The sequence below is a fragment of the Aquila chrysaetos genome, chromosome 10 (assembly GCF_900496995.4).
Source record: "Aquila chrysaetos chrysaetos chromosome 10, bAquChr1.4, whole genome shotgun sequence".
Taxonomy (NCBI): domain Eukaryota; kingdom Metazoa; phylum Chordata; class Aves; order Accipitriformes; family Accipitridae; genus Aquila; species Aquila chrysaetos.
Window position 1 is genome coordinate 17,459,082 of NC_044013.1, and position 24,064 is coordinate 17,483,145.

A 24,064-nucleotide genomic window follows, 5' to 3' on the forward strand; every position below is an offset into this window, starting at 1 on the left:
TAATTATTTTCACAGTGTGTCCATTTTTTTAGAAAGTTCCTTCTGAACAAAGTCAGGTCTTGGGTTATCTAACAATCATGTAAGTTAGATTTTTGGTTTTTCCCCTTGAATTATAATTTTCCATATAAACAAGCAAAAAAAAAAAAACCACCACACTTAAAAGCTCTATGTCAAATTCTTTACTGGGGAATCAAAGCCAGGGAAACTGTACTACTTTTTGCCCACTAATATATTGCCTATCAATTTGTACTGTATATGTGATAGCATATTAATATTTTTCTCAGGATGTTCAATACACTTTAAAATACTTCATATTAAAAGAGAGTGCAAAAGCCTGGAAAATAAAGAATTCAAGTTGTTTATGCAATATAAATTCTTTCCCCTTTGCTCCTAAGCAATATACCTTTTATTAATATGATCACATACTGGTTTTTTTAATGTAACTGATGTGACTAGTATGCAAATGGCTAGGACACAGAGAAAAAATAACTCAGCAATTTCCATCATTTCCACCTCCTGTTATGGGTCAATAAATTAATATACATTTATTATCCAAATCTGATACTAAATCTAAAATTACTTGTTTCCATTTAAGCTCTGGCATAGTGCAAATTGCTATAACATGTGATTGTTTCACAAACATGCATCAGATTATCTTGTGAGATAGAGCAGAATTACAACCCTATTTTGCAAAAGGGGAAATGCAGCTTTGGGAAATTTAACACGCATTTCAAATATTTCATACTGCAACTGCTCCAGCAGTAAGACTGAGGAACTCCTTGTTGGCTGGTGAGACATATGGGTTTAGGTAAATTCAAATAGAAAAGGGAATTGAACCTGGTCTCCCAAATCTGAGGTGAGTAGTCTAATCACTGAGATTCTCAGTATAAAATGACCTCCTTTCACTGTTTTGTGCTTCTTTTCCATTGATTTCATTATAAGCACCTGCAAATTACCTATTTGACAAGGGTAGCAAGGAACTCTGGTTTTCATAATAAATAAATCTTTGTTTTTCATTGTGATAGATACTGAATGCAGTTATTTTCAAATTATTTTTGGTTTGCTTTTGATACTTGCACATTGGAGATGGATGATCAGTCTCACAATGTTAAGGTCACTGTCATTTCTAAACTGTGAATATGATATCCAAATCAAGTCTTCATTTTTATTTTTCTCCTTTATAAAAGTTATAATCCTTGGCTATGTAACTAACATTTTAAAAAGAGTTGCATCAGTTGTATAATGAAATTGCTACATCTAATTCCCTTACACATTATTTTGTCATTCAGAATACAATAGTGAATAATTCTCAGAAAATACAGGTTAACATCAAAGTTTTATCCTTACTTGAAATTGAGTTGCATGGTTCATTAATTTGGGAAGTATCAGCTGCTTTTTGCCAACTTTTCATCTCACAGAAATTCCATTGATAATCAGTTCAGAAATACAGTTTTGACTTAAATAATCCTGACTATGTTTGCAAATTATCAGGTAAAATTACAAAACGAAAGAGAAAATGAGGGAAACACAAAGGAGAGAAGATAGTGAAGCAGTGGAGAGGACAGACTAAAGCCAGTGATGGAGATTGAGAAAAAAACTGGTTTTTAAAAAAAAAAAAAAAGGCATTAATTTAAAAAAAAAACTAGAAGGAAATTGCTTTCCATACAAAGTGAAAGAAAAAATTAAAACTTTCAAAATGTGATTAAATTAGTTTACACAGAAGAAAGAATTGATTGTTTACCAAGCAAAAATTATTTTAAAACATTGTAGATTGAAGCAATAGTGCTTTCTTAGGAACATTCATATTGTTATGAGCTACAGCCCTGAAATTACTGAACGTATGGATATCTAGGTATTTCTATTTTAGTCACCTTTGACAAATACCTGACTTTGAATGGGTTCTATACAGATTAGTTTGGCCCAAAATGTTTTGAAAAAATACATTTTATGAGATTGTGACAAAAAATAATGAGAAGATTGTCCCTTTTTAATGAGAAGCAGAATCAGGTTTTTTTTCTGATTAAGATGAGAGTTTATTTGGAATTCTCCAGTATAATACATGTATTGCAGCCTTGGGCTCAGACAGAAAAGCTTCCATGAGTATTAGCTATAAATAGTAAGACAACTTCAACTGTTTTCCTGGCTTAATTGAGTAACGTAAATGTAAACATGCGAACAGCAGAAATGATGGAAAGTAAATTCCACTGCATTTTATTCAGTTTGATGGGGGTTTTTAAGTGCTTTTAATTCTAGGTAATTGGACCCTTGCTTTTACAGAGATCTTTCAGTCTTCACACAGGATCAATGTAAGTTCAAGGCCTACATCTTTAAATCCTTATTCATTGTTTTGTTTTCTTCTTCTGTCTTTGCACCATAGCAAAGTGCCACCTTTACTCTATGTTACTCACATTTAAAAGTGGGAAAGAGGAAAGATTTTTAAACTTCCAAAATGTGGTGAAGGTTGCTGTGCCATTCTTTTAACGTCATTTTTTTTTCACCTTGAACTATCAAGACAAAATATGATTTTTAGGATTCAGATTATGCTGTAAACTACAGGAACAAACATTATGAACACAGACTAAGTTTTACAACAGAATTTTAGAAATTGACAGAGCCTGAGCCTTGGAGACACTTTGTGCATCTACAGCTGGAGCAAGTGCAGTCCAGCGATGCAACCTTAACATTAAAAATGAGACAGGGCAGCTTTAAGAGAGAAACAGGAAGCTGTAACTAGAATCCAGCTGAATTCTGAGCTGGGGCACTTTACCATGAGGCTGCAAATGAAACAGATGTGCTCGCTGTGAATTTCTGTAGTATCTGGACTTTTTGTACCAAAGGTGGTAACACTTTCCTTCCTGCGATTTTTTTTTTTTCTTTTTATTTTGCACATATTTTCCATAGAGGGAATGAAATGGAGAAGTTGAAGAAATATGTATCAGTGAAAGATGAAGATCAGTTTTATCATCAGGGAGCTGTGGAGTTGCTAGTCTTTAACTTCCTGCTCATTCTTACAATATTAACAATTTGGTTGTTTAAAAACCATCGATTCCGCTTTTTGCATGAAACTGGAGGAGCTATGCTTTATGGTGAGTATAAATTCAAGTGCCAGCTTAACATGGGACTAGTCGCATATTTATGATCAGGCACTTGAGATCAAGTGCTGACAAAGCTCAGAAAATGTGCTGAATGAAATATCATCAGCTCCATAACTGTACAGTAAAAGAATAATAATGTAATAGCATCTCTCATGAGGTAGAGAGAGGCTGAGTTCTTAAGGGAGCAACTATCATGAGCTGGCTATCCTCACGATGTGCATGTTATGTTCCTCTATGGGCAGACAGCCATTGCATGACACTTTGAGAGTTAGGGAGTTTACTGTTTTCAAAAGAATGAAATGCCCTCAGTGAAAGAGGCTGTTTAATTTGCTTATTTTCCATGCTTTTTTTTTTTTTTTTTTTTTTTTATAGCATTTGAGGGTGTTAGACTAAGGAGCCTTGTGGATACAGCCATGTTGTCTAATAAAGTTTAAACGATCTTGAGAGTTTTCTTTTGTTTTTTTCTCTGTGCCTTTGAAAAACATGCCATGAGGAATGCCTCTCTCAAGTCTTCTCTGAATGCTGTCATTGTACTGTAATTTCAGTTTGCCTGCCTAGTTCTAATCTTCTTTTATGAAGTTTTGCAATATTGTGTATCACTTTAATGTAGAACTTTCTGCATTGTCCACTGCTAAGTACTCACTAGTTTAATGGTATATACTTCATGTATGATTTCTCTTGTCATTCTCTCTTACTGTTGTTTCACTTTGAGAGAAACGTGTGACTGCCATTTCTGTTACAATAAAACACCTATAGGAGGGTAACACTGTCAAAATGGAAGATAAAAATCAACAGCTCAATCATTAAGTATCTAAATGCCAGCCTGTTTTGACTCAGACTCATTCTATGCACATCACATATCCTAGCAGTGTAATACCCAAAACTGGTTTTGTTAAAATTGCATATTCTGAAGAATATTTGTTTATCATGGCACACCGCATGCAAAGAACTCTGTAGAGGTTCAGCTGCAAGCCTGCAACAAAAAGGCAACTGACCCCTACATTTTGAGATAAAGTTTCATTTGCTTTTTCTATATCAAGAATTTTAAGGTCATCTCAGTTCCATAGGAGGACTGCAGCTGAAGATCACAGTCTTCCTTGTATCCCTTTCAAACTATTTCCTTAGATAAATTAACTGTATGAAATTTCAAGAACACAGGCTATTTCATCTTCTTGGTTTACTTACTATCTTCACAGGTGACTTGATACTTTGAAGGAAAGCAAGTAAACAAGAAAGCCTTGTATAAAGCCAGTCACTGAGCCCCTAACACCTGGGTCTGTGGGATCTCTTAATTCTCATCTGCCTTGAGTTTATTTTAAAGTTGTGGAAAAGTATTTATTTGATAATATGCCCTTTTCTAATCCTGAAATCTGTTGCACATAGAAAACACACTTCAACTGAATTACTTGAGACTGAAATACTCATCACAAAATACTTCGTTAAATGCAGTGGTTTTCATTGTCAGGCATCGCCTAGATTGTTGTTTAACAGTTTTATGGGGTACAAGCTACATAGCATCACTGAGAAGACATTTGCTTGTTGTATTTTTACTAGCATCTCTCAAAAGGAAAACCATGAAACACTATGCAGTATGTTCATTATGATCAACTAGTAAATTACAATGTTTTTCTCATTGCATGCGTGACTCTTCTATAGTAGCTTCCTTTACACTATTTTGCTGTTTCCCATGTGCGGCTGACAACATTTGTTGAAGATTTAGACAAAAGCCTATCAAAATAGAAATGAAATATGGGGGGATACAACATTACACAAATAAATCAGTGTTTAGAGTTTTATCTGTGTTTTGGTTCTATTTTGCTGCCTGCCCAGCACATAATCTGCACATCATGAGGATAACCAGCTCATGATATTCTTTTGATCAGTTAAAAGATTAGTGCTCCAGTAGTACAGAGCTTTTGAATTATTAAAATGTTCATGAACAAAGGAAATATTCCTCATGATTGTAAATAAACTATCTATTTAGTCTTGCATTATTTATGGCAGCCTTCAAACAGGGAAAAAAGCTTGTTCATAGGATCCAAAAAGCTGATGATGTCCTTTTTATCCTTAGAAATTTTGGATATGGGTTTTGGTATCTTTAGCATTGTGGAATAGCAATAATGAAAAGAAAGTGGAGTTTCAGAGGTCATGATAGAGGTGTCAGATCAACAGGCAGCAGCTTCAGGAGAAAATCTTCATGGCACCAAGCACTGACAGTGGGCTAAATCCTGCTCTCACTTATTTTTTGTCTTCATTATCAGAACAGTTCTGGTTTATACCTGTTTGTATAAACCAAAAGTCTCTGCCCTACGGTTTGCTTTATTCCAGCCCCTTGAACTATTTGCTAGATACATGAATAGCAGCACAAGAAACCAGTAATTTTGCTGCAAGTGATAGAAGAATATGGCCACTTATTTGCAGACTGTGTCCCACAGTGTGGTAGATGGGTCTGTATTACTTATTAAGACAGTGTGTCACTAGGGGTATAGCAGCAGAAAGGATAGAGAAAGTGAAATATAAGGAAGACCGGGGGGGAAAACAACCACAGAAATACAAAAACAGGAAGAAGTTTTACAGTTACTGCAAAGTGCTGAACAGCCACAAATTGAAGACTATTTAAAGTATAGAACAAATAAAGGGGTTGTTTGGGGATTTTTTTGCATAAACTTTGTAGGAAAATGCAGTTTTAGGCTGAATCGTTCAAGCTAAAAAAAAAAGCCCACACTGAAAAACCGTCCATTTAGAAACTGAGATGGATTAATTTTTTTTATCAAAGCAATGGTTCAACACTAAATATAGCTATATTTAAATTAAAAATCTTTCTGCAGTTGCAATGAAAAAACCCAAAGCATTTAGCATAACCCCAAATCAATTCATAAGAATTAATTCAACAGGAATTCAACATTCTTTCGCACACACAAAAAAAGTGTACATATATATGTCTATATATATTTCAAGGCATTTATCTTGAAAGTATTTAAACACACATTTTGTTTATTTGTTTTGACACCAGACTGAAAAATCACTCACAAACAGTGAAGAAGAATACAGACTTACCTGTTTATTTATTCATTCCTTTGTTTTCCGGTATCTCAGAAAACAAGAACACTGGAGCTTGGTTTGACAAACAGACCCCAAATAGTAAACTCAACTTACTTCTTGATTTCTGTATATCAAGGAGGCCGGTGGATATGAAAAAGGAACTTGTGCCACCCAGAAAGGGAAAACCATCCTTTATATAACTTATCAGCACAATTTTCTATATGACAGCATCGTTGGAATTAGTGTGGTAGATTATCTACACAAACAGTAATGAAAACTGAATGCCACTTCTCTCAGATAAGAGTAGCTAGCCTCTCTTAGCAGCAGACCCCAGAAGATGGCCTCTTAGTACTAGACAATAGACAACAAAAGACTTAAGTGCCTATTAGCCAGCTCCTGCAGGGCCTGGCTTATTTAGATACCTCAGTCACAAAACCTTAGGTGCCAAATTCCCGATGTAATACATAAATCATGGCCCTTCACATTAGCGGAGAAATAGCCCAAAGCTAGCACAAGAAAAAAACTGAGTGCAAGTATCCAAATTTCTCATCCTCCCCAGAATTTAGGTGTCAGGGCTACATACAGGTGCCACTAGTTACCTCTGATTAAGATGCTAAAGCACTCCTGCAGGTAGGGAGCCAGAAGTAAACTTTAACAAAAAAACTAACAGACAAACAAAAAAAAACCCACCATCAACCCACTAATACAATCTGTGCCTTTTATCTACTAGGTTAATTAGCAACTTTGGTTGAAATAGTTCTCAGCTTGAATAGTTGTCTCCCTTAGGGAATGTGTGATACCCATTAGGGTGGAGGTGAGGCTGAATGAAGATGTACCTGCCTTCAAAGTTGTGCTCTGTGGGACTAGTTGATCAGACTGGAAGACAAACATGAAAAGGATGAACGACAGGACACAGTCTTGAAGCACTCACAAGAAATGGCTTTGTGTTGTAGTGGTTAGAGATGCTTCCTGAAGTTTTGAGGGGTTTGGAGGGGTGGGATTGGAGGTCTACCGCCTTTTTTTTTTTTTTTCTTCCCTCCAATTGTTCAGCTCTTGACAGGTGTGCAATGGGAAAGCTGACTCACAGTAGCCCTTCCTCAGCCTTTTCTGAGGATCCCATGCAGAGTGTTTTCGAAGTGAGGCACAATCAGAATTCTTGATTCAGCTTTGGTAGAGGTGTCTAATGATTAGGCAATATGATTCTTAAACCTCCTAAATCCATTATGCCTCTTCTGTGAAATAATTGTAGTTTCCTTCTGATTATGTGTTGTGAGTTCCCCTAATTCTGAGACAGCAATGCATGTAACAAGTCCCAGAAAGAGGAATCTCTAGCCCTCAGTAAAATAGAGTACTTCATTGTCTTCCTGACTGCAACATTTATAATGAACAAACATTGTCAGGATTCTGAGGAAAGCATGGGAAAATCATGATCAAGGCAGAAACTGACATTTTGTAGTGGGTAGGTGAAGAGAGGAATAGCATTCTTGAGGCAAACAAATTTGGAAGAAATTCTAAAATATTTGGGAACATCAAGTAAAGGCTAAAACTGCATCCCCGAGTGTCATTATTAAGGAAGGCATTTAACAGCTGACTAGATAAAATCCTGGGGAAAGAACAGTCCTGTTTAGCTCAGAAGTTTGGCATCAATGACTTAAGAAATCCCTTCCAATGCTCTCATCTATGATTAAGGATTTTATCCTGCTTCCACTGAAGAAGCTGGAAAACCTGCATTGCCTTCAGTTGAAATATGACTGAGCTCTAGTTAGTGAGATTTTGCTGCAAGATCTTACTTCAAAGGACAATTGAGACTTTTTAAAAGAAATCTGTAATGTTACACCCTGTACTGTTTCAATCCTGCATTTAAATAATGTGCTTAAAACATGAATTAAATGAAGCCTTGGTACTAGTTTTGAAGGAAAATATCTTAAATAAGGGGAAGCTGAGCTGAAAACATTTATAATTGGATTTGGACTCCCAGGATACAAGATAGGTTCTCTACTTTGTGCTGGTACACTCAAGTTTTGCCTTGCACAAGAGTTTGCATTTATAATTACCTACATCCTTAACTGATGTAATACTATTTGAAACTTTTTTATTCATGCTAACCAGTATCTTAGTATAATACCTACTTGTGATGTCAGGTAACAGATGCAGCATCATTCCCAAGTCATATTCAGGGAGTTTTAACTGCCGAATTCCCAGACTTGCATGGTAAAGCCAGGCTTTCTGTGCATGCCACCGTGAAACCAGAACTATTTGTACAGAAGGTATGTTTTTACATACCAAAGTCCGTAGAACTTTGTGAGAAAATTTTAATGTTTAATTTTTCTGCCACAAAGCACTGATTGCAAGGAAATCAGAAGTCAGTCTTTTTTCATAGTAGATACATCCAAATAGTATTTCCCAAATGTTGGGGTTTTTTTCTTTAAATGAACTATAAATAATGTTTCATTACAAAAGCATGATTTCAGTTTGGAGGATGGAGTAGTGGAGAGTACATTATACACCTATTTAAAAATGAATTATTTCTTTTAGAATATGATCTTGGCTCCTGAATTCTATCATGAAAGAAATGTTGTATAATGATTTAAAGCATAAAGCGCATTCCATAAATGATACACCTACTAAAATATTAAATACTCTCTTCCCAGATTTTTAATTCACTGGGGGTTTTATATAGGGTCTTTGGCACATTTATTAATTCTGAAGGAGGAATACAATCCCATCACTTATATTGACTCTTGCAATAAAGTGTAGTGATAGCAATTGTCTTTGTTTGAACCTTCCATAGAGCATTCGAGAATATTCTGAATTAGCCTATCATTATGGATCCCGTCCACACTTTGTTCAAATTCAATACATTATAGAATTTCCTTGAGAGCTACAGCAACCTCAAAGCAGTTTGAGACTACAGCTGAAGATAACATATCTTCTCAAAATACAGAATAAGAACAGCCTTCTACTTCTAGTCTAAACTTGACACTACAGGTTGAAATAGTTTGCCCTTTAACAATTCAATGCAACTGCATGACTATAGTTGAGAACATTTGTTTTCATTTTTAAAACAATCAAAAATAATTTGGTTCAAAGTATATGCTGTATTAGCCAATATAACAGACATACTAGGAGTCTCAGAGGGTTGTAGGACACAGTAGTCCACCTGGCTGTATGACAGAGACGGTAAAGGCAAAGTGAGCTGGTCTCCACTGATCTCCCTGGAGCAGTTCCGTGTTGCCATACTGAAAGTTATTATGTGTACAAGCCATGTAAACAGTTAAACTTCAAAGGACTGTCCTGGTTTCAGCTGGGGTAGAGTTAATTGTCTTCCTAGTAGCTGGTACAGTGCTATGTTTTGAGTTCAGTATGAGAAGAATGTTGATAACACTGATGTTTTCAGTTGTTGCCCAGTAGTGGTTATATTAAGTCAAGGATTTTTTCAGCTTCTCATGCCCAGCCAGTGAGAAAGCTGGAGGGGCACAAGAAGTTGGCACAGGACACAGCCAGGGCAGCTGACCCAAAGTGGCCAACAGGGTATTCCATACCATGGGACACCACACCTAGTATAGGAACTGGGGGGACTGGGGGCAGGGGAAATCGCCACTTGGGGACTAACTGGGTGTCAATTGGCAGGGTAGTGAGCAATTGCACTGCACATCATTTGTACATTCCAATCCTTTTATTATTACTGTTGTCATTTTATTAGTGTTATCGTTATCATTATTAGTTTCTTCCTTTCTGTTCTATTAAATTGTTATTATCTCAACCCACAAGTTTTACTTCTTTTCCCAATTTTCTCCCCCTGGGAGAGGGGGGAGTGGGTAGGGGGGGGAGTGAGTGAGCGGCTGTGTGGTGCTTAGTTGCTGGCTGGGGTTAAACCACGACAAAAGGCTAAAAAACAGATCAAAGAACTCTGAATAGTAGGATTTAAACTCTTATTTTTAAAATCACTTTCATGTTTTTATCTCTTCATTCATGATTTTTGAGCTCTCAGTTAAAAATAGCACTGTTTCCTTAAAGTCTTGTCTTCTGTGTGCAGCAAGAAGACCGTTACTTGTACAAATAAGCATGATGCTCACTGTTGCCAGTGTAACAGAAACAAGGCTAGTAGAAAAAAGCTTACTGTCCTACATAATTCTGGAAGACATAGTGTGAGGGTCTAGGTAAAACTATCCAGAAAAAGGCAGGTGAATATGACAGGTGCTGTAAACGAACAGGGAAATGTTAGAGATCAGTAAATGCACCAAGACAAGAAGTTGGGGAAGCACAGATGAATCATGTGAAAGATAATGAGGGACATAACAGGGAAATTTGGTAAGCAGACAGAGAGAGTGCAGAAGGAAAGAAAAGGAAGATAAAGAGGAGATGATCGGATGGGTGAACAGGTTGTATCAGCACATTCATCTAACCAAACACTTCTTTTTCCTCACTATTCAAAACCTATTCCATCCTGTGACCTGATACTGATTCTAGCAAACTGTGTTGTCAAATACTCTTGTTCTTGAATAATCTTTTCCTGCCAGTGTCCTTGCACAGGCATTGCTGGACATCTGCAAAATATTTCTGTTATCTGAGCTGATTAAGTCTATGTAATACCTGGTAACTGAAGTGCAACAGAGGCTATGGTTTAAAACATTGAGTGATAGGAACAAAAATGGTAAAGAGAAAACTAGAAGTTTTCCAGAGAATGAGAAGGAAACATCAAGTCTTGTCCAAGCATCAAATGAAGTTGAATTTTTAATGTACTTGAAATTGAATTTGAAAATTAAAGATGTGGTTTTCTAGAGGAAATCTAATAAAAGTAAGATGAAAACCCTGACTGTTTTAATTAATTAATGGTTTCCTGGGTTCTGACTCATGATGTGACTTTGTACTTCTACTACTGTAGAAGTTATATTTCCTGTTAGCACATGCAGTGCTTGCTTCCTTTTTCCCCATACATGCTTTCCTCTAAAATTTCACAGAATTCTGTCTTTACTGCAGCTACATTTATTACCTGATTTATTCACAAATGCTGTATAACTTAAGAAAGTGGCCTTGGGATTTTCTACTGCTTATCTAAATCCTCTACCATTTAAAGAAACCAACCATACTAAACAATAGATAAAAAACAAGCATACACGCATATGCATACTAGACAAGCACTACAGCTGTTAACTCTGTTGTAGCTTCAGTCACGGAAGGTACAAACTCGCCTTACATGTAGGCTAGAAATCTGCAGTTCAGAGAGTCTCTGTTATGGGAAACTGTGACAATAACAAAGACATGCTATTGCTCTAGGCATTTACGATCACTTTTATCACCATGGCATCTGATTACTGGATAAAACTTTAACATATTTTTCAGACGCTTATCAGCTCTTTCCTGTAATTTAATTTTGTTCTTATCTTTCATTAGTAAGTGTATCTATGTAGATGTTTAGATGTCTTCCATCAATATTTAACATGAGTATTCTTAGCATATGTGTTCATAATTAGTAACTGTAAAGCTGTTCATCATATACATGGGACTTAAAGTACATAGGACATAAAAGAAGCATGGAAATTAAATTTGAAACCAAACCCAAGTCTCTGAGGGTGGAAATAATCTCAGTAATGTTATCTAGCTAAATATTAGTCACCTCTCCTGAAGTAATCATGCAGGCTCCCACTAGAGCCAACAGAAAGAAGTGTACCTTCCAGAGGACAATTGCAGAAGTACATTTTCCTCTCTGTCAACTGTAAAGGGAGCCAAAATGTCTGTCTTAGATAAGAGTCCTAAATTGTAGATAATCAAATCAGTTAATCCCAGTCTTAATCTTCCTTTCATTCTTCCTGCTTTTATTTTCCCATGTTTATACAGTCTCAAAACCGCACAGTTTTCTACAGAAAGCAGAATGTGCCTAAGAACACTGTGTCAGTTTTGCCCCCGTGAATGAAGTGTGTAAAGTCACCAAAAGCACAGCTGATTTTTACATGCTTAGTAGAGCACATTAGTTATACAGGCATCCCCTTTCTCTAAATATCTATTGAAAATGCGGTGGATGAGCAACTCAGTTAATAACTATATCAGAATGATTCCAGCAACTGGATCACAAAAATAAGAGTACAACTGAGCATATGTCAAACCCACATCTGTATTCTAATGAAATGACCATTTTGGAAGAATATGGTCATCCATGAAGTGTTGAGTGAGGTGTACCTCTGTGAAGGTGGGAACACTGAGAACGTGTGTCCTAGCTTTAATAAAGTTCATTTTTCTCCAAATCAGTAATTGTGTAGCATCAGATAGTTAAAAGTACCTGAATCTCTTTGGCTTGTTTTGATTTTTTTTTTTTCCTCTCCAGGCCTTGTAATGGGATTAATTATAAGATACGCAACAAAAGCACCAGATGTTGAAAGTGGAACTGTTTATGAATGTGAAAAGCTGAAATCTGGGCCACCTACTCTACTTATTAATATAACTAATCAGGTCTATGAATATCAATACAAAAGAGAGATCAGCCACCACAATGTCAATGGTCACCAGGGCAATGCAATGCTTCAAAAGGTAAAACCTGTCTTATTTTTGTTCTAAACTGTGTAAGATATTTCTTTTATTTACACCCTTGAGAGAGGAAAACAAGTTTCAAGCTAAAATGTGACACAGGGTGAGAGAAGCTATTCTGAATTTAGGGTGAGAAGGGTAAGTGAGGAAGGAGAACAGGAAGGGAAATAAGGTGCAGTAGAAACCTGACCATCATTTAGCATACAACTGGCTGTAAGCTTGCAGAATAGTTGCCAGAACTCTTTTTGATGACAGTCCCACCTTCTGCAGACACCAAGTTCACTTGCAGATGCAGCTGTTACCTTGGATTCATCACCACCAAAACTTTATAAACCCCACTGATACCTTTATTTGTCCTCTGTCTTAAAATTGACTTGTTGTGGCAGCATAATGCAAGAGAGCTTTACCTCCTGTATACAGCAGAGGTAACTACAAACTCTAAACACTTTACAAAATATAAACTTGTAAATATGTAAACTTCCACAGATAAGTGGGGGGTTTTTATAACACTTAAGTGCATTACAATGTTCTCATACATTCATTCACTACTACAGTGGTCCTCAGCAGGGATTTCACTGGCTAGCTAGCCCCAAGCGTGGGGAGACAGCATTGTGGCAATTCAGGCTGGATGCAAAATGGGAAGTGTGGGAGGAAGTTTATAGAGTCTTTTACAATGTCATGGTGTCCTAGTTTCAGCCGGGAATGTTGATAACACTGATGTTTTCAGTTGTTGCTAGTAGTGTTTAGACTAATGTCAAGGATTTTTCAGCTTCTCATGCCCAGCCAGTGAGAAAGCTGGAGGGGCACAAGAAGTTGGCACAGGACACAGCCAGGGCAGCTGACCCAAACTGGCCAACAGGGTATTCCATACCATGGGACGTCCCATCTAGTATAGGAACTGGGGAGAGTGGGGGCGGGGGATCGTCACTGGGGGACTAGCTGGGTGCCGGTCGGTGGGTGGTGAGCAATTGCACTGCGCATCATTTGTACATTCCAATCCTTTTATTATTGCTGTTGTAATTTTATTAGTGTTATCATTATCATTATTAGTTTCTTCTTTTCTGTTCTATTAAACTGTTCTTATCTCAACCTGTGGGTTTTGCTTCTTTTTCCCGATTTTCTCCCCCATCCCACTGGGTGGGGGGGAAGTGAGTGAGCGGCTGCGTGGTGCCTAGTTGCTGGCTGGGGTTAAACCACGACACATGGCCTTTTCTGTTTTCCAGTATATATTAAAATATTTTACTTTGTTAGTATATTCTTTCCCCACCCTTACAATATTTACTTCATGTAACATTCACTTTATTAAAAAATGACAGCAATTTAAAGAACTCATGAGTGCAGAGGGACTTTTTGAAACCTGGATTTTATGCTTGAAGACATCACCTATTTACATGAAGCTTCTAAGCCCTTACCATTGGTTTTTTACAATATTGCAATATCTTATTTTGCTTTTTTCCAAGTATTGTTTATCTAGCACTGTAATACATGTTTGTGTTTATTATAGTGGTTATCATTATAAAAACTTTTAAGTTATGCTTAGAATGTACACTGGGGAACTCAGCAGGTATTAGGACTTAACCATCTGCTCAAATTCCTTGCTGATGCAGCACCATTGTGTGCCTGTCTGTCATTACTGCCAGACTCTTGCCATTCTCAGAAAGAACTAGACTGTTAAGGACTATTAGAGCTGTGGTGGGTGGAGACAGGAAAATACTGTGGCAGTCAGACTAGTCAGATTTTTCTGAATCTTCATCCTTTTTCCTGCTAGTTGGTTGCTAGAGGTTTGTCTTAGTCAAAGTGTGTGTTTAATTTCCAAGGCATATGTACTAATGCATTAAATTTGAACATCGCCGTCAGACCTGATAATACTGAAGCTGACTTGTATTATGACAAAGGAGGAGCACTAACTCATACAGAAGTTTCTGTTGCCCTTACAGGGGATTGCCCAATCTTCTTTCCATAGTCTCACTTTGCTGGAAGATTCTTAGAAGTCTCAACTGTGAATTATGTGTTTCTCCATATTACTGGAGAAGCCTCAGGCTGCCTGGATTTTCAATCCTTTTTCCTTTAAAATCATCTGGCAAATGCCCCCCTTACAAAGAAAATAAATAAAAAAGGAAAGGGGGAGGAATTCAACAGTATTTAGGAAACAATAACAATGCCTGGCAGCCTTCCTGACTGGCAAAAGCACTAACGTGAAAAACAGAAAACATGATCACACCAAGCTCTGTTTTTTGTACAACTGTAATTCCCTTTTGACCTCAGTATAAGATTTTACTAAGTGTGTTTATCAGAAAGAATAGACTGTGCCATGACTTACAAACATGTATTCTTTAGAACATGGTTTTGAATAAGAAAACATGCAGTCAGGATTTGTGATGCCTATGGAAAAAATATTTTAATGTATTTGCTTAATTAATTCAAAAATTAACATTTGAGGCTTTTAGTTCATAAGTGAAGAAAATCCTTTTTCTATCATGTTTTCATTGAAGTTACCAGCATAGCTAAAGTTGCGGGCACATTATCTGCCAGCTAGTTTTTTTCAACTTTATAATTCAAAGTAAGCAGAATGGAAAAAAAGGTTGAGCTGTCACTTCTTGTTTATCAAATCAAGCTATCTGTTAGTAAGAAGACAGAAGTAATTTTGTAGTCAGGTCTTACTCTTTTGAAGCTAAATACTTCATCTAGAATACTGTAGCCTTAAAATATCACTTTATCTGGACAAAGGAGCTGCGAGCCTTTGCATTAATTCCATCCTGTCGCTTTTAAAATTATTGGTATAATACAGCCCACTGACAGAACAGCAAACAGTACATGGACTTATTAAAATATTTTTTTCTCCAGCAATGCTGTGGTTTTAAACAGGATACTATTTTATTGAAAGCTACTTGTAATGAATTGCAGTGACTGAACATTGTTCTTGGTCTCTCTCTGTGCCTGAAGTTGAAGGCAGATATGAACAGTGTACTGACAACAGCTGGAGCCAGAACTTTCTGCCTTACCTAACATCATGCTCACTCTAGCATTACTTTAAAAATTTTAATGGGTATTTTATAAACTGTTTCTGGCTGTTGTAGAAACAAAAATGTGTGTTTCACATGAACGGGGCTGACATTACACCAGCGTTTGAGTATAACAAACTGCATAACAGAGGACCAAGTGGTGTCTCCTGCTGTGCCAGCCAGTGGCTTGGAACAGGAACCGTGAAGAGACTAACCCACTAGCATACCTTCAGTTCTGAAAGCAAATAGCACCTTAGCTATGTCTTTGCAGAAAATCCAGTTAGTCTTTGCAGAATGACTCAATCTAGTCCTTAGCTTTATTGAGGATATAAGGAAACCCCTTTGCCTATAAAACAGGTACAAGATATGTGGACAATAGGACAGCGTCAGTGCCTCTTAGATTTCATAACAGTGATATGTTGCATCTTCAGTAACACAGAGACAGATAACTGTCACCAGAAGCAAATTACAGTTTCGTTGTCGTGACAATATGACTTACAATGTCAACATATATAGAAATAGTAAAAAACAGCAAGGAACTGAGGATGTTACTGGTAAATTAGTTGAGCTGCTAAAAATTGAGGTGATCACAAAACCCTCAAATCGAAATCTGGAAGAAAAGGCTTATCCCATTGGTGAATTTCATGTCTGTATAGGCAGTCCTTTTGCCAAAAAGGACAATTTGTGCTTTGCTAAATTACATTTTGGTAGGAAGTAGAAACAGCTAGTTACTGTGGAGATTCTAGAGCTTGTTTTGTTGCAGTCAGGCCAAAACTGATTGACTGGATTGGACTGATTATATTTTGCTAGATGTGTTACAATGGAAATGATGCTAGAGAAGCAGTCAACAGATTTACTGAGAAACTTTAGGACAACAGAAACTTGTGCTGGCAGGTTAGCAGAAGCGATTACACAATTATAGTTTAATGAGTTATGTTGCATCTGAGCTACATTACCTAGCTACATGAATGTTCTTTACCTGCTAAAAATGTGAGGTAAAATCTATTTTTGATCACATTTAGGTTAACTCAACTGAAGTAGTGAAGATGGTCAAAGTGTGCACAGTTTTCATGTGCAGTAGTTCAAGAAAGCACATACTAGCTGACAGCCAGTGGTTCATTAAGCAACATTAGCAAGCTCTGTCTGTGCCTAAATAGATATGCTTCAAAGGAAATATTACATTGGTTTTGGTAGTGTAGGCCTTTTCTTTTATCACCATTCTGTACGTGGGGAATTGAGGCACAACACTGATGATGTGTCTTTCCTGAAACTGAACAGGAAGTCCGTGCCTGAACCAGGAATTAAGCCATGGGACTGACAAATTGGGTGTCTGGTAGTGCAGATACTATGACAGGTAACACTGCTTGTATGTGTTCCCTGTAAGATAGTGCATGACTGATTTCCTTCTTTAAGGAATACTTCTCAAGTAGTATTCTACATATATAAGCAGTAAGGAACTACACGTTAATACTTGTAAGAAAACAGCTCAGAACAACATCCTGGCCTGCAGACATTGAAGCTGATCCTGAGATTAATCCTGATAAGAAGTTACAATTAAAGCCTATTCTATCAAATTAAATGCTACTTTATTTGTCCTTACCCTCTCTTTTGTCCTTTCTGGCAGATGACATTCGATCCTTCCATCTTCTTCAATATTTTGCTGCCACCCATTATATTTCATGCTGGCTATAGTTTAAAGAAGGTATGTGTCTCTTTCTTGTATTACAAAAGTGACTGAATGTGATTGCTACTTGGTAGATCCAACAGGCCAGTGCCAGAGAAGAGTCAGTTAATGATTATATTGCATGGGAAGAACTTGACAGGAAAGGAAGAAAATTAAAGGTGCATAGATCTCTTTCTGCTCCCTTTCCATATCTGTGCAAAGATTTGATTGTGCGGTTTATAACACTTGGGCATTCCTGTTTTCAGAAGAGATGACTTTGAATCTGGTGATACTGCATGTAGGCAGCAGCCTATCTGTGTTTTAGATATTGCATGATTAGGACTTTGTTCGTTCAAGCGATGGGGTTATGGTACTGTTTGCATCAGATACTTTCAATGTGAACTTCTGTTACTATCCTGAAGCATTTGGCCAGATACATAAAAGAGGGAATTTTGATGGCATTCCACCAGGCAAAAAATTAATCATCTTAAATTGTATTTTCCAGAATAACTGATGTAGCCTATATTGTTTCATCTTATATTTGAGGTATGGGTTGTAACAAATGGCACTTCTAGATGCGATGTTTCAGCTTTGTCTGAAAGTTCTTTTATTGACTGTATTACAAAGGACTTTTTTTCAAACTTTCCTCCCCAGAGACATTTTTTTCGTAACTTAGGATCAATTTTAACCTACGCCTTTTTGGGAACTGCCATCTCCTGCATTGTCATAGGGTAAGTGAATGCCTTCTGCTATTATTGCTGAAGTCATTATTAGTGCTTGGTATTTTTTTCAATTAAAAACTAAACTGTAAAAAGAATTGCAGACACTGTATTGTCAATATACTTAATACCTTCTGTAACAAGTAAAGTAATTCCTTATCAGGAAAAGCTGAGATTGTGTCCTGGTTTCGGCTGGGATAGAGTTAATTTTCTTCCTGGTAGCTGATACAGTGCTGTGTTTTGGATTTAGTGTGAGAATGATGTTGATAACACATTGATGTTCTAGTTCTTGCTAAGTAGAACTTATCCTAAGTTAAGGACTTTTCAGTTTCCCATGCTCTGCCAGCAATCAGGTGTACCAGAAGCTGGGAGGGACCATAGCCAGGGCAGCTGACCCGAACTAGCCAAAGGGCTATTCCATACCATAGAATGTCATGCTCAGTATATAAACTGGGGGGAGCTGGCCAGGAGGGGCAGATCGCTGCTTGGGCATCAGTGAGCAGGTGGTGAGCAATTGCATGGTGCATCACTTGTCTTTTCTTGGCTTTTATTTCTCTCTCTTTTTGTTATGTTCCTTTTCATTACAATTATTATTATTATTATATTTTATTATTATTATTGTTTTATTTTATTTTATTTTAGTTGTTAAACTGTTCTTATCTCAACCCATAAGTTTTACTTTTTATCCCCGATTCTCCTCCCCATCCCACTGGGAGAAGGGTGGAGCAAGCAAGTGGCTGCGTGTTACTTAGTTGCTGGCTGGGGTTGAACTGTGGTCAATGGGAAAGGCAAAACTCTTGGATATCAAGAAGTGTCCAGGGCATTCAGGAAATCGTGTCTTTCATTTCTGGTCTGTGACTGATGTAAGCATGAACTGCTTTTTACAACCCTGTAGCTTTAACCATGTGTCCTGACACATAGAACCATTCTCTCAATTGAAATTCCATGCTTCTAACCAGAATTCCTTCTAGAGGAGAGCAGATCTGTAACAGAAAATGAAGGACTTTAAATCTAAAAAAGGGGAGGAACAGATACCTAGTGGCATATATGTAAAATAACTGGAGTAATTTCAAAGGCTAAGTGAAACTTTTTAGTTGAAGATCATGCAAAACGCCTCAGTCTGGAACTATGTGTGAATTTAGCCTGGATATGACTAAATGGCTTCTGCAGAAAAAAAGGGAAAAAATCAGAGGGGCAAAAAATCCTGTTTTATTTCCATACCTCCTTAGTGAAGTTTCTATTTTGTTTCAAAATTTGCCTAATTAAAGAAAAGATTTGCTAGTCAGAAATGGATGATATATTTCCAGGCTGGCATGATGTGAAACTTTTGTTTGTCTGTTTGGTTAGCTCAATCAAAATTAAAAAAACCATTTAAAAATCCTTTTGGATCTTAAAAGTGCATGTGTTTCATGGTATTTATGAATATCACACATACACTTCAGTTCTCATGTTCTGGGAAAATTCCTGATGCAGGTGAAAACGAGTGACCAGAGTTGGATTCTGCTGTGAGTGGGTGTCTGTACCTGCACAGAGCCTTACTGAGAAAACCAGTGCACTGTTCATAGTTTAACCTTAGCATCATTAGGCATCCCATGGTATTTCTGTGCAGTGTGGTGCAGAAACAGCTGAGCTAGCTGAGTCTGTATGGTCTGTGGAGGTGATGGAGCAGTGTTGCATATAAGTAAGTCTTGCTGAGAGGCGTTGGTCTTGCTGGGATTGTGCAGAGTCAAAATGGGAGAAAGTCATGGAACTTTCTGGTATTCGGGTTTTAGACTAGGAAGCACCGTGCATCTTGTAGGCCTTACTTGATGTCCTGGGCTGTAGAACTCTGAAACGTACCATTTACATCTCTGCATGATATGGAAAGATTTATGGAAGCACTTCAGGTTTTGTGAGAGTGCTTGAATTTAAGACTGGTCCAAATTCTGTACCTATGAACAGCACTTTCAAATTATAGAAGCAACTAATTTTTTATTTCTGTCTTTTCCCTGACTTTATAATGGACCTTTAAGTAAAGATATATGTGCTGCATCAAGGTATAAGCTCCTTGCTGGCATTATTATGAGATGGAACCTTTAATGTCATTTTGATAATATTAAAACACATGCATGACCTATAACTTATAGTTCAATGATTTTAAAACTGTTCTTTTATGGGTATGTCATCGTATCTATCTTGACATCCTAGTTTCCTAATAATCAGGTAGCTTAGTAATCATAACGTACCTGAGGCACTGTGGCTATTAAATGTTCTGCAAGCTATGGTCAGTCCAAATATCAGGAAATTTTAGACTCCACAATGAAAAGCAACATTGAAAGTATGATCACCTTCTGTGCTGAAATACAAAGAAGTGTAAGCTCTGTATGTGGCTGTTTCCCCTTCATGTGAGAAAAACTGCTGAACATCTATGGGCTAAGGAGAAAGGATACCTTCAATTTCAGACACAAATCTGTAACTCCAGGATACAGTGTGCTATGTGTCTCACTTATTGGAGAGGAAAAGCTTAATCGTGCTTTTCTTTCTGAAATTTTGCTTTCCTTGAGACATGGCACCTCATCCTCTCACCTCTCCTATTGCTTGTTCTCCTCTGGAAAAGGATGTGAGGCAGAAAGCTCTGGATCTTGGGGATCCTTCTTTTCTAATGGGAACAGGCATGGAGTTTTAAAGACCCAGAATATGCAGGATTCCACAAAATGCCATAATTAAACAATCAGAATAATTTCCTGCCTGGTTGCTTGATGTCCCTACATTTAAACCTCTCTATTCATTTCTTTGTGAGGCTCTACACCTTGTGACAGAGCTCCAAAAGCACTTATCTATGTCAAAGAGAAACATCAGTATCACAGCATTGTCACTTGGGGGATGAATACCTTCTCATAGATCCATGAAGATCGCAGCTTGGACAGCTACATCACTCATATTTTTCCCCCATCTTTATTTGCAGTAATATACACCTCCATATGACCCTAGCTCTTGGTTGTTGCTTCTTTTCATACCCATTTATATGGCTAGTAGGACCCCTAAGGTTGGAATTATTAAGTCAGTAAAAAATCTACATCCTGATAACAGTTTGAGCTGAATGCTAGCACATTACTGAGGTGACAGTAGTTCTGGATCTCATTAGGACTCTTCCTGTGCTTCCTCTCACTTGTCTTAGCCATTGAACCTTTCTGTCCTGTAAATCAAGTGCTAATAGCTCTGTAAGACTTCAGAAAAGCAGTAGGGCTGTCCAGCCCAGTGATGCTCTTAAACATGCCTTTGGTTTATGAGCTCTGACATGTGCCATTGCTCTTTGTAAATGGAAAATGCCAGAGCAGCTTTGATAAGCTTGTTAAAAGAAACAATATATGGAGTTTAGCCTAAATTCCAAACACTGCCATTCCTGTATCCATGTTATTTTATCTAAAACAGAATAATTGCAGATCGAAACTACTACATAAAGTTCCTACTAGAAACAATTCCTACTCGCAATTCAAAGTTCAAGCCCATAGTCAGGGATAAAGATCCAAAAGAAACCCTAAGGTAGAGGAGTAAGCACTGAGCAGCAAGCACTGAGCAGCACTGGGCCTTGTACTGTGTCCCATACAAACCCACAACCCCCACTGAAATTATTGCAGAGGAGGCAGTAATATATTCAGAATAGGGCTTATGTGAATGTGAAGCATGTTTGCGTAATGTACATGTCAGGATAAGAATAAGATGAGTGCATGAAGAATAAACATGATATAAAAACTTTACTGAAGGGAACTATTGTTACAAAAGAAAGGACAGAACCCTGAGGTACTTCTAGATTGCATTGCTGTAGACAAATATTTTCTGCATAGGTATGATTAAACATGTACTTACTTTTTATTATATATACACAACACATATACATGTACTGTACATCAATATACATAGACTTAAACTCTGTGTATCTGCAGCCTCTCATTGGGACTGTGCTCTTCCTGCCTGAGTGAATTACAAAGCACCCCATTGTGAACTCCTCCTGTGGGGCTTGCTGTAGTGACAGGGTACAGCCTATAACAAAGGACCAGACCTCTCTTTGTAAACCAGAAACAGCTGGGAAATATCATTAATAAAGAACAGAAACATCATTTGGATTGTTGTAAACTCTTTAAGATTGCTAAAAAGTTGCCATGGAACACACTGACACAATGGTGCCTGTCTCCTCTTTGTAAATCTTTGCTTTTGTGTGAAATGCTTTCTTCTGTCATCAGGAAAGAGGAACTGTGTGGAATTTGGGTGAAAAGGCTATAATCAGATATTCCCACTGAGGGCAGGGGATGGAGAGGTAAGACGGATTGCTTTTTTTTTAGCGAAGGCAGTGCAGCAACGCAATTGTTTTCAACAAAATACTGCTCTAAGGAGTGCCCACCCATGTTAGCTGTAATACTGTCCTCAGCCACTTAACACACATGCAAGTTATAGTAATTTCCAAGCTCTCCCAGCTAGGCCAAATTATGCCCTTTGCACCAAGTCTGACTAGCAAGGATCCATGCAGAGACATCCCATGAGGGAAAGGAGAAATTCCCCCACTCCAAGACATATTGACTTTGCAGAATTGCTGAAGTTGTCCCCTTCATGGTGAACAGAGTCTGCTGACTCTAGGTCTGCATGATATAAGATCATACAAGATCCAGTCTCTCAACAGATCTTTTCTCTGCCAGTGGTCCCAGCTTCCCATCTCCTGAAGAATAGTGTAGGATGATCAGGGAGACAGCTCTTGACTCCTAAGAAAAATCATACAGGTTAAGTCTCTCTTGAGGCTTTCTCTGGTATAGGGTGGGCAGTCTCTTGCTGTAGCAAACTACTTGAGTTTCATAGACTCAGAGAATAATTTAGGTTGGAAGCAATGTCTGGATGTCTGCAGTCCAGCCTCCTAATAGATGCATGACTGGCTTCAAATTTAAATCCAGTTGCTCAGGGCCCTGTCCAGGTGAGTTCTGAGTATCTCCAAGAATGCAAATACCACTGGCTCTCTGGGAAACCTGTTCCAGGCTTAAATGCCCTCACTACAAAGATTGGTTTTCTGTATATCCAGTTGGAACTTCCCTTGCTTCACCTTGTAACCATTGCCTCCCATCGTTTCACTATGCACCCCTTAGAAGGTGGCTTCATCTTCTCTATAACCACCTATTAGTTGAAGACAGCAGTTAGCTCCCCTCCTAGTTACAAGAGAAAGCTAAGCTGCTTTTCTCCAGGCTGAAATAACTCAGCCCTTTGTCTCTTCTCACACATCATGCCTATATCAGCCCCCTAATTACCTTGGTGGTTCTCTGCTGGCCTGTCTCCTGTCAGTCTTTCTTGTACTGGGGGTCCAAAACTGAACACATTATTCCAGATGCCACCTTACAAGTACCAAGAAGAGACTAATGGCTTCTCTTGACTTGCTCACTACACTTCCATGAATGCTACTTGGTTTGCAGTTAGCCTTCATAGCTGCAATTATGAAGTCCACTTCTGACTCATGCTCAACTTGGTATCCTCCAGGACTCCAGGAGTCTTCTGCACATAGCTATGTAGCCAGTCGTGCTCCTGTGTGACTGTTGCATGGGGTTATTCCATCTTTGCAATATGTGTCTGGATATTAGCTGTGTATTGATGACTGACTGTAACTTGAAGCAGCACTGAGCTGATGCTACTCAGAGAGCCCATGAAAACTGAGCTGCTGAAAAATTAAATGAACATCCACCCCCTCTTGCTTTTTTTTTTTTTTAACCCTTTAGGAAAAAGCAGGGAGAAGGACCTAACTTCAGCTTCTGCAAGGAATAGTGTTCTTTTCCCTTAGATTTTATGTTTAATAAACTGTGTTATCTGAAGGGAAGCATCTTCCAGAACTGATGCCTGTGATAGATATTTTCAATTTTGATAATGGGAGAGTGCTCAAGTATTTGGAAAAAATCTTGACACTATGGTAACAACCTATCAGAGCAACATATGAGGTACTGAGTGGCAGGGAGAGTAGAAAGATTTGCAATTTTTTCCCTGCACTTGAAATCATCTTGGCTTCTTAGATCA

The 24,064-nt window shown here is 37.7% G+C and overlaps 1 protein-coding gene across 1 annotated transcript in view; it reads left to right on the forward strand.

The window, feature by feature from the left end:
* The first annotated feature begins 2,536 nt into the window (after positions 1-2,536).
* Positions 2,537-24,064, forward strand: part of SLC9A9 (solute carrier family 9 member A9) — a 222,127-nt gene continuing 200,599 nt past the window's right edge. The window contains exons 1-4 of the mRNA XM_030028894.2: positions 2,537-3,086; positions 12,460-12,662; positions 17,286-17,363; positions 17,979-18,055. Coding sequence (XP_029884754.1) covers positions 2,912-3,086; positions 12,460-12,662; positions 17,286-17,363; positions 17,979-18,055 — 533 coding nt within the window. The 5' untranslated portion in view covers positions 2,537-2,911. The remainder of the gene's footprint in view (positions 3,087-12,459; positions 12,663-17,285; positions 17,364-17,978; positions 18,056-24,064) is intronic.